Source organism: Lissotriton vulgaris, chromosome 3_1 (assembly GCF_964263255.1).
Source record: "Lissotriton vulgaris chromosome 3_1, aLisVul1.2, whole genome shotgun sequence".
NCBI lineage: Eukaryota > Metazoa > Chordata > Amphibia > Caudata > Salamandridae > Lissotriton > Lissotriton vulgaris.
In genome coordinates this window covers 976653889-976667705 of record NC_141689.1, presented here as the reverse complement: position 1 = coordinate 976667705, position 13817 = coordinate 976653889, and the positions used below count along the sequence as shown (strand labels likewise).

The following is a 13817-nucleotide window of genomic DNA, read 5'->3' as shown; positions in this document are numbered from 1 at the left end:
ACAACCAGTATGGAGCCTAATCGTTGTTTTGACTCATCAGAGTACTACAGCCAAGGTCCTAATCTTTAAAAAAAAAACAAAAACAAACAATCGTTCTATTGAGAACATGGTCCATACATTGTATTTCAATTTTGATTACTGTGTCTTTTGAGTGTGACTGCAAGAACATGGCACAATACCGGCTATCAGCAGTTTATAGTATTCATGTACTTGTATCTTCAAGTTCCCTGTTGTGGTCCAGCCCTTAAATAACTAAATTATTAAACATTAACATAATAATGATGTAACTTTGTCTCATATCTTGTCATTTATATGTTGGTGGATGTCCATATTCTCTTGTTTCATCAGCCTACACTGTCTTCTTTTTGTTGTTAGTTTCGGCAGAATGTTCTTTTATAAGTCAGACCAGCTTTATGTAACTGAATTTTACATGGGGAGTTGGCCTGTTCGCGATATCGAGTATTCTAGACTAGTTTTGAGTTTGTGTGAATGCTTCCTCATCTTTTGTCTTATGTTTTGTACAACCTTGAATTTCTTAGTTGGTTCGCTTCTCAATTAATTTCTGTTTTTAGTTGGCTTTCACATTACTAGAAGAATATCCTAGGCGTAGACTATTGTTTCATCTGTGAGCCCTCTTCTCCTGTCCATGCTTAATGGCTCTTTTCTCTGAATAGCTTATTTTGCCGTTTGTCTTGCCATTTTATGACTGATATACTATACGACTTCCAGTATGTTACTATCTCCCTTTTTTGCTAGTAGTAATGCTAGGTCTACAAATCTGAAGGCTGCTTTCAGAGTCTTGGAGCGACAAGTTTTTAAGCATTGGGGGCATGATTTTGTAATGTTTAGTTTAGATATTTTTGTTACTTCTATATATTAGTGTTTATTCCCCAGGAATTGTATGACAGGACCTGCTCATAGCATATGCTAGTAGTCAACATTTTCATCTCTGCGTTGTGGACATTCAGTTGAGAGTAGAGAATTTATTCTTCTCAGATGTTTCAATGTTACATATGTCCTGTGTCGTATAGTAAAATGGAGTACTTTACATCTAGCATTTCTGGTAATTTTTATAGTGTGGTCTAATATTAATATTCATTCCCTGTCTTGAAGGTCTTTACCCAAGTCCCTCAGCCACCTCCCTGCTAAGTCAGTCAGCTCTATTTCGTTAGTCCAATCGTCACTGTATATAACTGTGAGATTGCATTTTTCTTTCTCCCCAGTACAAAAAAGTAATTTCACATATGTTGATGGTTATCTTCTTTTTATGTATCACAGTGTACTAAAAACTTGCTGGTATCCTGTTCTGTTGCTGTCAAAACACTGCATTGTTTTTGCCTGTATAGATACTTAATTTATGGAATTCTCGTACTATCCTTCCATGTTTAAGTATTACAAATGAGAGCCTCGTAAGAGGCCTTTCCTCTGTCTTTCTCTCTGGTCCCCTTTCAATACCCTCTCTTCATTACTGGAGAAGATGTTTCCTACAACTACACAATGTGAACTACAAATTGTTTTGGTATTTGTATATAGCAAACAGCCCTACTTAACAATGTTGGGAAAGGTAAACAAAGGGAACAGTAGCAGTCATATCAACTATAAATGTGCTAATTCATAACACCACACAATTAGGTATTTTGCAGGCTATCTTCAGGCATTGTGTTTGTCTTTGTAAATGAAATACATTTTCGAAGAACAGTGAAGAAATTCATTAAAATTAAATGCTCCAAGAATGAAGCAAGTGATCAGTAAGCGCTTGATGAAAGTAATGTGTTCTTTCAGAAACAGACCTATTGCTGAATGTAGACCTTTCTATATCTACCTATTTACATTATTGCAATAACATATTTGAGAACTTTCCAGTGTGTCTGATTCTTTAATGGTAGTCATTGAGACTAGTTGGGTGTTATTCGTTAGAAAATGTTTTATTGTATTCCTTTCGTGGCTTACAAACACCTGTAGAAAGGTTGGGGAGGGGGTGTTGTAAAGCAGATTTGTTGTGAAAATTTAAATGCCTTTGCATTGTTTTGTCCAGATGTTCCTCAATTGGAGGTACATAGATTGTTTGCTATGAGTGTTCGGTTCCCTTGAATCTGATACAGCTGTGGCCCGTGCAGGTAAGAGCGGTAGGGCTTGGGTGGGGGAGGGAGGGGGTGTAGGATGGGTTAGATGACCCTGGGATTCCCACCTAGATTCTCACCTTACCACTCCGAGGAATCCCCAGGTCGACGGGTCTCTTTAGTCTGCATGGAAGTGTGAAGGAAGCTCTTTAAATTCAATACACTTTTGACAGATTCCCCAAATCAATTCATTTTAATCTGAAGAACCACTGACTCCAAAGGAAAGTTTGAAAATGCATTACAAAGCCAAAAATAACTGAACATACAAGCACCTCATCAAGAGGTTCAAGAAATAAACTGGCACTAACACAAACATAATCCTACACAGAAGTCTCAAACGACTCAGAATAAAAAGCAAAGTTAATTCAAGAAGCATCAAGCATGCAATCACTGTGCCCGCTGGAACTCTCGACTGCATCTGTTCCAATGGAAAGAAAAGATTAGTCTATCCCTACACTAACTCTAAAGTGACATCTCTACTTAACATACCTCCCAGGCAAGAGAAAAAGGTGTCAGCTGTGAAGGCTCCCTAAGAAGCACATTAACTTCTCCAAGTAAGTAACTTAAACTACCGAGCTCAATCTAAGATACTCCTTAATTTCTCCTGCCTAGTCCAAATTAGGACCCATGTCTAACTGCACATCCAATTGGACTCCCTTAGACAGGACCCAGTCTAAACCCAACTGACCCTAACCCTACCTTCACTAAGACCGAACTAACTCTCCACCCTCGGGGCACTTTCCCTATTACAAAATCTCAAAAACAAGGGGTAAGCCCATGACACTCCTCCTTCAGCAGGTACAGCCCCTCGTACTTTTCCAGTGTTGAACCTTCTTCTTCCAAAAACCGTTGCTGTGTCCTTGGATCCCAGGCACCTTCTCCACCAAATGTTGCAAGTGCACCTGCAAGCACATTCCCTTCGTCTCCACTCGTACCAATCTAACTTCTAAACAAGGGCTCATTCTACCTAACAAGCTACATGGCCTTGCACCTGCAAAAGAAATGCATGAGAGCGAATCCATCTGCACGCTCTAAGTTTCAATTCGAAATTCAACTGCAAACATAAGCTTTTTCTCAAGGTACATTTCCCAACTCAACATCTCTAGTTATGCTAAGAAAACACACAGTTAGGCCTCTGCTAGCGTTTCTATGTCTCAGGCCTTTACTCTTTTAAATGCATTTCTAATACAACAACATACGCATTAATTAATAAATCCTAACATTACACTCTATGTTACCGAACATTATACTCATGTAAAAGCATTAATTTCTCATTAAGCAGCCTACATGGGCAACTTTAATATGACATGTTAAATCTTAATGCACATTGTATACACAGAGCAAATAATCCTAAATTACTTAACACATTATTCTCTAGACTAAGCACTGTATTAATCAGTAAATGATATGAGCATCAGTCTATATACAGCAACACTCTCGATTAGTCCTAAAGTTCTAAAACCAAACATTAGTAGGCCCTCTAAATATGTGGGTGCTGACTACAGGCGGTTATGATGCACCCCTACAATTTTTCAAACAACATGGCGCTCTACCAGTCCGACAGACGACAACGAGGGAACATTAATTATAATTTAATTTTCCTTTGCATGGTTGTCTGTCGAACCCCCCCTCCACCCTTAACTCGGCCTCAACCCTCTTACCTGCACGGACGCGGCTGATCTGATCATGTTATGAACTTTTTCATTTAGCTACCTTTCCTAAAGTTTCTTGGCCTCCAGATTTACTTGCGTTTTATCTTTATAATTTCCGCTACTGCTTATTAATCTTAATGGTTCTAGTCAGAAGGCAATAGACGGTGGACTGCTCCTCTACTGTTCACTATGAAATGTTATTTGTCCAGCAAGATAAGCATACTTTGTCCTAAAGTAATTTATTTATTTTTCTTTTACAGCTCAAAGCCTCAGCCATATTTTTACAGAAATGATTGATTCTGTCCAAATACGTCGGCAGGGTGCCTTTGGCTTCCAGGCCCATTACGAACACCTCTGTCTCCTTCAAGACTCCGTTCCATTGCCAGCTGTAAAAGCCAATTTACGTCATGGCATCCTCGATATAAATGGAGATCGAATTAAGCTTGCTGACTGGAAGCCCATTTTGGACACCCTCCGCATCAACAAGAATTTAAATTCGATTGCCATTAGGAGCTTCCTTCAGCCAGGTCCTGTAGAACCAGGTTTGTACCAAGCTTTTTGGTATTTTGGTGTTAGGTAAATTACGTTGTAAGCAGTCACATTCCTGATTTATTCAAGTAAAATGGAACAGTGGGTGTTAAAAAAAAGGAAAAAAAATCCCCCAAAATATTTTGAGGCTGATTAGGATATCGGTGCGGTCGGAAGCTTTCCAACTGACATCCCTGGTTTTAAGTCTGACTGCCTAATTACAAAGTAGGCGATTGGAGTTTAAACCGGCCGGTTGGACCGACTGGCCTGCAACGGGCTCAAGGAGCCTGTCGACCAGTCGGAGGCCGCACATTATCCCCTACGGACTGCAATTCCACTGTCTGCATTATGATGTCAGCTTTTTATGTCAGGCTTTCCAACATGAAAAGCTTGTCGTAAAAGCTACCTTGGGTGCTCCTAGCAGGGCCCCATGCCACTGCAGCCTCCTGTTGGGGGCCACTATGGTGCCCCCCTGTAAATTCCTGCACCATGTGGCCGGCACCATGAGGTGCTTGCCACGCGGGGCACAGTTTTACAGAAACTCCCATTTCTCTATAGGAGCTTGTGCAGCTGCCCGTTTCCAACTGCTGCACAAGCTCCTATAGGGAAATGGCAGTTTTGCGGCTGCATTCTAATAGTGTTCGGAACCGCCGACCTACAGTCGGTTGGTTCACACACTTAGACGGTGTCGGTCAGAGGCATCTTCGACCAATATCATAATTAGGGCCTTAGTATCTAATGCATGTCCTTGCTAACTAAAGTATGAAAGGCTACATCTAGATTAAGTGGCTAAGTCTTGATTAGTGACAGCTAAGTCTCAAACCAGAATTTGCTGGATTGAATGCTATGTTTGGCCTTGTACATTGGTCTCTAATCATTTCAGCAGTTTTTTTAGCTACTCTAATTTCTGCCCAAAAACACAATGCCTCTAACTTCATTACAACTGACATGGGTAATATGAAGCTCAATTTCTCCATATAGTTTGACTGGACTTATTAATGGTACACATTTACATATTGGACATCTGTATCTTCATATGTAAAATATTTGTTGACAGTTCTTTCATATTCTAAAGATTGGTTGGTGTGAATTATATGGAAGCCTGACAAGATGTAGAGGTCACGATGGTCATGGTTATGATATATAATGCTATTTTTTTCTTTACTTTAAGCTTTATTCCTACTCATTCAATTTTTTGTTATTTATTACAAGGAGCGGTAGCTCAGTAGAAGTGCAGCAACTTCATCACACAGACTCTGGTAGAGTCTGAATGCCTGTGTAAGGGGGGGGAGGGAAAAGGAGAGGGTTTGCGGGTGGGTCCTGGGGAGGGACAGTGGGAAGGGGGTGGGGGTGGAGAAAGTGGGGGGGGAAATGAAAAATGAACCAGGTTCAGTAACAGGAATAAAATAAACTTTTGAAATATTGAGAAAGGAGACACAGCAGGACAATGATATGGAACATTATTTGAGCAACCCTATTAGTCAATTTTTCCACATTAATAATGGGTAAGCTTAGTATTCAATCCTGGAATGTAGGAGGGCTACTATCTAGAGATAAACACCTCAGATTAGAGGAATTAGTAAAACTACACCCTGTAGACATTTTGTGCATACAGGAGACGCACATTCCCTGGAGTGAAAGAGCTTTATTAAGACTTAAGGGATATAACTTACTGATAGCATCATCTCAATCATCAAATATTAGGGGTGTAGCAATTTTTGGAAAAATCTGTTATGGTCAAGGAACACGTTTTCTATCTGATGCACATGGAAGGTGGGCAATCGCTAAATTAGCAAATGGAATCACTATATGCACTGTTTATGGGTCAAACCATGATGACCCCACAATATTTGAAACTTTGGAAACAGAACTAGCTATGTGGCAAGGTCCGCTAATTCTTTGTGGCCATTTTAACATCTCCCTTTTACCACCCTTATCTGCGTATTCATCTAAACCAAAATATATGGGCCGGAAACCAGGGGTTTATCGCGCTGTTAATAGTTTAATATGCAGCCTTGGACTAACTGACATATGGCTGCAAAATAATCCAATTGACCCCGGCTATATGTATTATTCTCATCCCCACCAAAAGCATGTACGGATAGATTATATTTTTACTTCCAGGGACTTAGCACCTTCTTCATATATAAATAAATTCCTAAAAATAATTTCGGATCATAATCCCTTAACATTACGAATCATTTATGATACTAATCTCATTCAAAAATGTTCGTGGTCTTTTGATAGGAAGCTGCTATCTAACAAAGAATACATTGACTATATTAAAACCTGGACTGAGGAATTCTTTACTATGAATCGTTTTAGTGCATCAAGAAACACCGTATGGGATACTTATAAAGCTGCATTGAGGGTAGAGACCATGAGCTACCAAAACAAAATCAGAAAAACCGAAAAAAAAGAATATGAAATGAAAATGGCGGCTTTAGCTAAGGCTGAGGAAGAACATACTGTTAAAATCATAAAAAAAACAAGATACTAGTCACTTGATGATGCAGGTAGCAGTACTGAAATCAGAATTAAACACTAATCTTAGCCAGAAAGCTGCCCAAACATATCAATCACATAGGAAACAAGTCTACGAAAGTGGAGAGAAAGTGGGTAGACAATTGGCACTTAGTACATGACAGAAAACCGCAAGAAAAGATATTACCTCTATAATAGAAAATGGGCAGACCTTCACCCATGCGACTGATATCAACTTTCAATTTCAAAGGTATTACCAGAAACTGTATTCAGAGGAAGCTCCAATCTCTGAAGAGGATAGAAAAGACTATCTAGATAATTTTCTTGTTAATCCTGAGGCCACAAAATTACTAGATGACGCCACCAAGGATGATCTCGAAAAAGAAATCACACTGACAGAGGTGGGTGCCGCATTAACATTATTGGCATCGGGTAAAGCAGCAGGCCCCGATAAACTACCGATCGAGCTGTTTAAGATTCTCAGCCATCAATTAGTTCCTATCTTGCACGACCTTTTCCTTGGGATACAGTGTAATGGTGTACCTCCAACCTCCTGGGATGAGGCTAACATAATCGTTTTTCCAAAAAAGGGAAAATCCCCTGAACAGTTAACCTCTTATCACCCCATATCTCTAATTAATTCGGACTCTAAATTATATGCAAAGTTATTGGCGCTCAGACTCAGCAGGGTTATCGAACATCTTGTCTCCCCGTGGCAACATGGCTTCATTCCTGGTAAAGGAACTACAGAACATACCCGCAGGGCAATTGCCTTATTTGACGCCATGGTTGCCAAGGGGGGACGAATGTCGATGAACCTGCATGACGCTGAGAAAGCTTTTGACCGCGTCACGTGGAACTTTCTCTGGGAAGTTATGACACGCAATAATTTTGGCCCTAAATTTATTAACTCTATTAAATCAATGTATCATCGCCCCAAAGCAAAAGTTCTGGCAGCAGGGTTATTCTCTGGATATATCAACATAACTAGGGGCACTAGACCAGGGTGTTCATGCTCACCCCTGCTTTTTGCTTTATATATTAACCCTCTTATTTTGAAATTATTAAAAAGCAATAATATCAAACCTGTTATTAGTCATCATTTTGAAACCAAAGTACTGGCCTACGCCGATGACATCGCAATTACTACATCTGAACCGAGTGAGGCTATTCGTGAAATAGAGAAAGTCAATACTGAATTTGGGCGCTGTTCAGGCTACTCTCTTAATAAAGGAAAAACGATTATTGTATGTACAGATAATACCACTTGCATGGACCAACGAAGAGCTGAAAAAGCTACATATCTGGGAGTTGTACTCTGTGCAAACACTAAGTTAATCACAAAAGCTAATTTCGATCCATTACTGATTAAGATCAAGAACGACTTTGAAAGGGTTAATAGCCTCCATCTCTCTATTATAGGAAGAGCCAATTATGTTTAAATGAATACGCTACCCAGATGTAGCCATTAAACATGAAACGTTAGTACTGATTAACTCACTTATATCTAAATTTGTGTGGCAAAATGGGAAGATTCGGAGATCCCTTGCATCATTATCACTTCCTCTTGATAGAGGCGGTCTTACTATACCTAATATAATTTTATATTATTGGGCAGCACAGATAAAACAGCTTACACCTATGATTAGAGGCTATAATCCAGAGAGCTCAGAAGGCTTTGAAGAAATACCTTCAATATATGAGCTCCTTGTAGGTCAGGAGGCTAAGGGTTTACTACTACGGAAGACCGAGACAAGAAATTATAAAGATTTTACAGGAGAAATTATGGTTAATGCATGGAGAACCTGGAATAAAGTGGCTAAATATGTGAAAATCGAGACGATTAATCGATATACGCCGCTTTGGCACTCTAACGCCATTTAAGGACACGATCTCACTAGCGTGTTAAAGAAATGGAACAAGCTGGGAATTAGAACAATTGGTGAGTTCTTAACAAATGATTTTGAAACCACCTTTTTTGATTTAAAAGTAAAATATAATTTACCCAACGGAGACTTCCTAAAATTTGCACAGATATTTGCTAAATTAAAGGCAGAGTCCCTAATTTGTCTTTCTAAAATTGAAATTTTGGACATAATACCTAGAACAAATACTAGAATTGGAACCTTATATAATATTCTTTTGAGTATGAAGAATGATGATCTTGATAAGACGGAAAAAAAATGGGCCACAAAACTAAACAATCCTAATGTAGACATCAATAAAGTATTAGAGATGAGTCAAAAATTACTGATGGCGAGTAATCTCAAAGCACAACTTTATAAAACTGTTTTTGACCTCTATTTCACCCCCGCTAAACTGTTTACTTGGGGTAAACGTGAGAATGATCTATGTCCTAGATGCACTCAAGGACCGGCAACTCTCACCCACATGTTTTACACTTGCCCTGATTTGATCCTAATTAAAAATATGATAGCTTCCTTTTGGGAAGAAATATTCAGGCATAAAATACCAGAATCAGAAACCTTGTTTCTACTCGGCCATGACCATTCTCTAAATTTAACGAAATCTGAAGAAAATCTAATTTTTATTGGTATGGCAGTATTTAGGATAATTTTATCTGCTCGTTGGAAAGAGGTAGATCCTCCAAGCTTTCAGATGTGGCTAGCACGATTCCTGGCAGTTTATAGATACGAAACTGCTATATTTGAAACAAGAGGAATACACTCTAGGATGCGTGGGGAAACACTCTGGCGCCCAATAACCAAATGGAAAAACTGCATTATTCCCAGTGGTATTGGTTGATTTAAAAAACTTGTATGTGATCTTATGTTTAATTTGTCTGATGTTATATTTAATCTGGCCTCTTATTTTGTTCTCTTTGTTTCATCATGGTTTTTTACTTACCCCTCGGATTCTAGTACCTGCTGTATGTTCGTATCACTTATCTTATGTATTTGTATCTTATATTGCATTATTGTAAAATAATTCCTGTTTTGCCTGGTATAAAAAAAATTAAATAAAAAAAAGGGCATCTGTATCTTCAGAACTAAATGCAGCCTTTTTTGGTTCCGATGGAAGGAAATCTCATTGGCAGAAGCCGTTCTGGCTCTGCTCTTGACTCTACTAAGATATGGCAGCAATTCTTACAAGTTGCTATTTCATCTCCGTCATCTGAAGTGGTTGATCTGCCACTGAATATGGACAAATTTGTGTATTAATCTCATCAACATGTGTTTTCGTCCCAAAGTCCAGAAAGTAGAGGTGGTAGGGTGTCTCTAGCATACCCTCGCCAGTGGGGGAAGTGGAGAGAGTTGGGAGTGACCAGCAAATAACTGTTGAGCCTTCACTGCTTCCCTTGAGGCTCTCGAATGAAGCCATCATTGGATTTGCCAAGGAGCGACTACCTACATCACACAGTTCCTAGTCCAAAGTGACAGCCGGGAGATTGGAGAGCTTCTCATCTCAGCGTTTACACTGATATCTCCCTCAGATCCACACATTCCCGACTCTACTGCGTACAATCGAGATATGAGGCAGTGCTTACACCCCGTCCTCCATTTTTTTTGTTTAAATTTCTTAATTAACATTTTATCTTTTTCCATTGTATTACATACAATCAATTAACAGTTGTTACATTTATATTTGTGTGTCTTACATGCTGTTCACATCATATATTAACAGTTATGGTTGCATCAGCAAATTGGATCAACGCAAACATGTCCCGCTTATTCTACTGGTAAAGTTTATCATTTGGTTGTTACAGTCTTCCCGTGCGTTGGGCACCTATGTTTACAACATATAGTACAGCTGTCTGTACTTTGACTTAGGACTGGCTATGTCGATTCTAAGGGAAGAGCTGCGTATTAATAGTTCAAATGTGGCCTATTCCTAAATTCAAACAATTTGTCATCAATAAACAAACTATCTAATAACAACAAACAGTTTAGTATGTTCAGTTCGCTATACATTTTTACCATGTCTTCATCATTGTATGGTCCAGTCACTTGCCATTCTCTCCCCCCATTGCATCTTGTCTAGCTTTTCCATTAGTATGTGTTTGCGTTTCTTCATTCCCTTGTACTTTCCTTTCCCTCGCTAGATATCTCACCCCTGACACCTGCAGATGTTCTGGGGTGAGTTTCATTCAATTCGCTACTTCGTCTCTGTTTTCCTCCCCACTCTGTGCACCGTCTCCCTCTGTGTTATGTGTCTCGAGTCTCAGCCAGTATCACATCCCAGTTCTGCGCAATTGGGTATTTACGCAGGCCAGATATTTCCTCCCTATGCACCGCAGTACTCTCTGACTGGGCCCACACCGCTAGTGAGTTTTTCCAGTTTTTAAGAGCGGGGTACGCCTAGCCTTCCAATGCTTGGTAAGTAATATTTTGGCTACTATTAGCCCTAGATCTATAAATCTTGAGGTTACTCTCTGCTTCTTAGGTCTTGAGAATATCTATAATATTCATTCTTCCGAAGTATGGAGGGGAGGTCAATCATTCCATGCTGCTAACACTTCTGTTATCCCTCCCCAGTACGTGCTTATTTCCCCACATACCATAGCATATGCAGCAGGTCCACCCCTATCTGATTACATCTGGGACATGAAGCTGTCAACAGATTGAAATAGCTGTTTAACTTGTCAGGCGACAAGTATGCTCTGTGTACTTTATATGTCTATATAACACGAAATGTAGCCTTTCGCGGAATTTGCGTTGTGCTGGCTAGGAAATCCTTCCATTCCTTTGCTGTCCACAGGCTTCCCCGGTCTACCTCCCATTTTTCCAGCAACAACGCGAATGGCTGGGTAGTATGTGTTAGTAGTGCCTCTGCCAGCCAGTGTACTATATGGCTACCATTTTCCATCATGTGCAAAAATTGGATCAAAGGTGCATTTGTGGCTCAGGATCTATATCTCCCCAAGCCAGCTTGAATGACCGTATGAGTTATTTATATAGGAGAAATTGGCCTGCCGGTAAATCATAATCACTGACCAATGTATCAAATATCATTAGTATGTATTCCAGCCTCCTCCCACTGCGCAAGCATACCATCTGTTGTGCATGTTTTATTTCTCGGGGTTCCTACTAGGGGCAGGACTGGCGCATAGGGTGTTTTGCTCAGAGTGGATATAGGCTGCGTTTGTAACCGCTGTAAGCTAGGGCTAGACCAGTGGGCTCAAGTGTTGGGGGCTGAGGCGTTGTGTTGAATATGTGGTATATTTGGGATGACGACCATGCTGGCCTTCCCGTGGCAGTGGTAGATATGTTATGCTCTGCTAGCCACTGTGCCACCCATTGCAGCTGTGCTGCTAGGTAATATAGCTCTAAGTTCGGGACTGCAAGTCCTCCCTCCTTCAAAAGCTGCATATATTTTCCAAAGCGTGCCTTTTTGTGGACATTTCTTGTATTAGACATCTCTTAGCAGCAGGTGTCGGGAGTAGCTGCACCTATGTAAAATATTTGCAACTAATGGAATTCATGTGCATGACCTTGGTCTGCTGCTGAAGCTTTTGTTTCTTTCTTATATTTTCCAAAGCCTATCTTATGGCAACCTTTATTCCATATAAAGTCTCATAGCATTTGCTCTAGCTCTCGAAATATCTTCGTTGGGATGTAGACAGGTAGGTTCGCAAAGTAATGTAGCAATTTTGGCAGTATAACCATTTTAATCAAAGCTATTCTACCCATCACTGCTAGCGGCTGCGTTTTCCAAAATTCCACTTGAGATTTAATTGCAGTAATCGCTCTGGATAAATTGCCTTCTAATATATCTGCAGGGCAGCGGTATATGAATATGCCTAGATATCGTAAGGAGACAGGCTGCCAATTGAGGGGCGAATTATTTATCCGAAGGTCCGGATTTTGGGTTTCTCACCTAAAAGGATATAGATATGATTTAATCTAGTTTACTTTTAGCCCCAACGCTGCCTCAAATTGTTGTAATGTGTCTGCTATGGTGTCTGATATGTTGTGTAAGTCCTTAATGTATAGAATGAGATCATTGCATAAAGACAGATTGCATGTGTACCATCTCCCAACGGTGTGCCCCAGTCGTCTCCGCTTCGCAGCTGTGTTGCAAGCGGCTCCATAGCTAATGAGAACAGAAGCAGGGACAGTGGGCAGCCTTGCCTAGGCCCTCTGTTGATCGCTATGTTTTCCGAGGGCATGGTGCCCATACATACCCTGATGGTGGGTTGCGTATAAAGCAGTTCAGCCAGTTGTAGGAAGGTATCTCCTTGCCCATAGTTGCTCAGTACTTCAAATAAGTATGTCTCCATTCGAAGGAGTCAAAAGCCTTCTCTAAATCCAGAACTGCACACCTGAGTCAGACCATAACTGTGTTGCGTATTCTTGGACTTTGAAAAAATCTCCTCTGCTTCGCAGCCGTGCTGCGAGCATTTCCATAGCTAATGAGAACAGCAGTAGGGACAGGGGCAGCCTTGCCCAGTCCCACTGTTGATGGCTATGTTTTCCGAGGGCCTGGTGCCCATGCATACCCTGATGGTGGGTTGCGTATAAAGCAGTCCAACCAGTTGTAGGAAAGCATCTCCCTGCCCATAGTTGCTCAATACTTCAAAGAAGTATGTCCATTCGAACTGCACACCCTGAGTCAGATCATAACTGTGTTGCGTATTCTTGGACTCTGAAAAAATCTACTTATATTCAAGGAGGTGTTCCTGGTAGGGACAAATCTATTTTGATCTGGATGTACTAGTTCTTGTACAAGAGGCGCTAACCTTGCCGCAATGACTGATGCCAGGATTTTATCATCCGTGTTTAAAAGCGCAATGGTCTGTAGGAGCCCATCATTGTTGCATCTCTGTCTGGTTTCAGGAGTGAAACCAGAAGTATGGTGTTGGCTAAAGCAGTGTCATATACTGTCTTGAGTTGCGGCGCTGGCATTGTCGCATGGGTCTTATAGAATTCGCGCTGGTAGCCTGTCCAGGCCGGGGTTTGCCCCGTGGCTAGGGTGTGCATTCTTGCCAATATTTCTTCTAAGTTAAGCGGGGCGTCAAGTTCTATTTTCTGTGCTGGGGTCACCTTAAGGAATGTAATTTCTGAGAGATACC

General features: G+C 40.5%; 1 protein-coding gene across 1 annotated transcript in view; it reads left to right on the top strand.

Annotated features, from left to right (window-relative positions):
- The window catches only part of CEP78 (centrosomal protein 78), a 479433-nt gene that overhangs the window by 4664 nt on the left and 460952 nt on the right, over positions 1 to 13817 (top strand). The window contains exon 2 of the mRNA XM_086961339.1: positions 4033 to 4314. Within this exon, the coding sequence (XP_086817465.1) occupies positions 4062 to 4314 (253 nt within the window). The 5' untranslated portion in view covers positions 4033 to 4061. The remainder of the gene's footprint in view (positions 1 to 4032; positions 4315 to 13817) is intronic.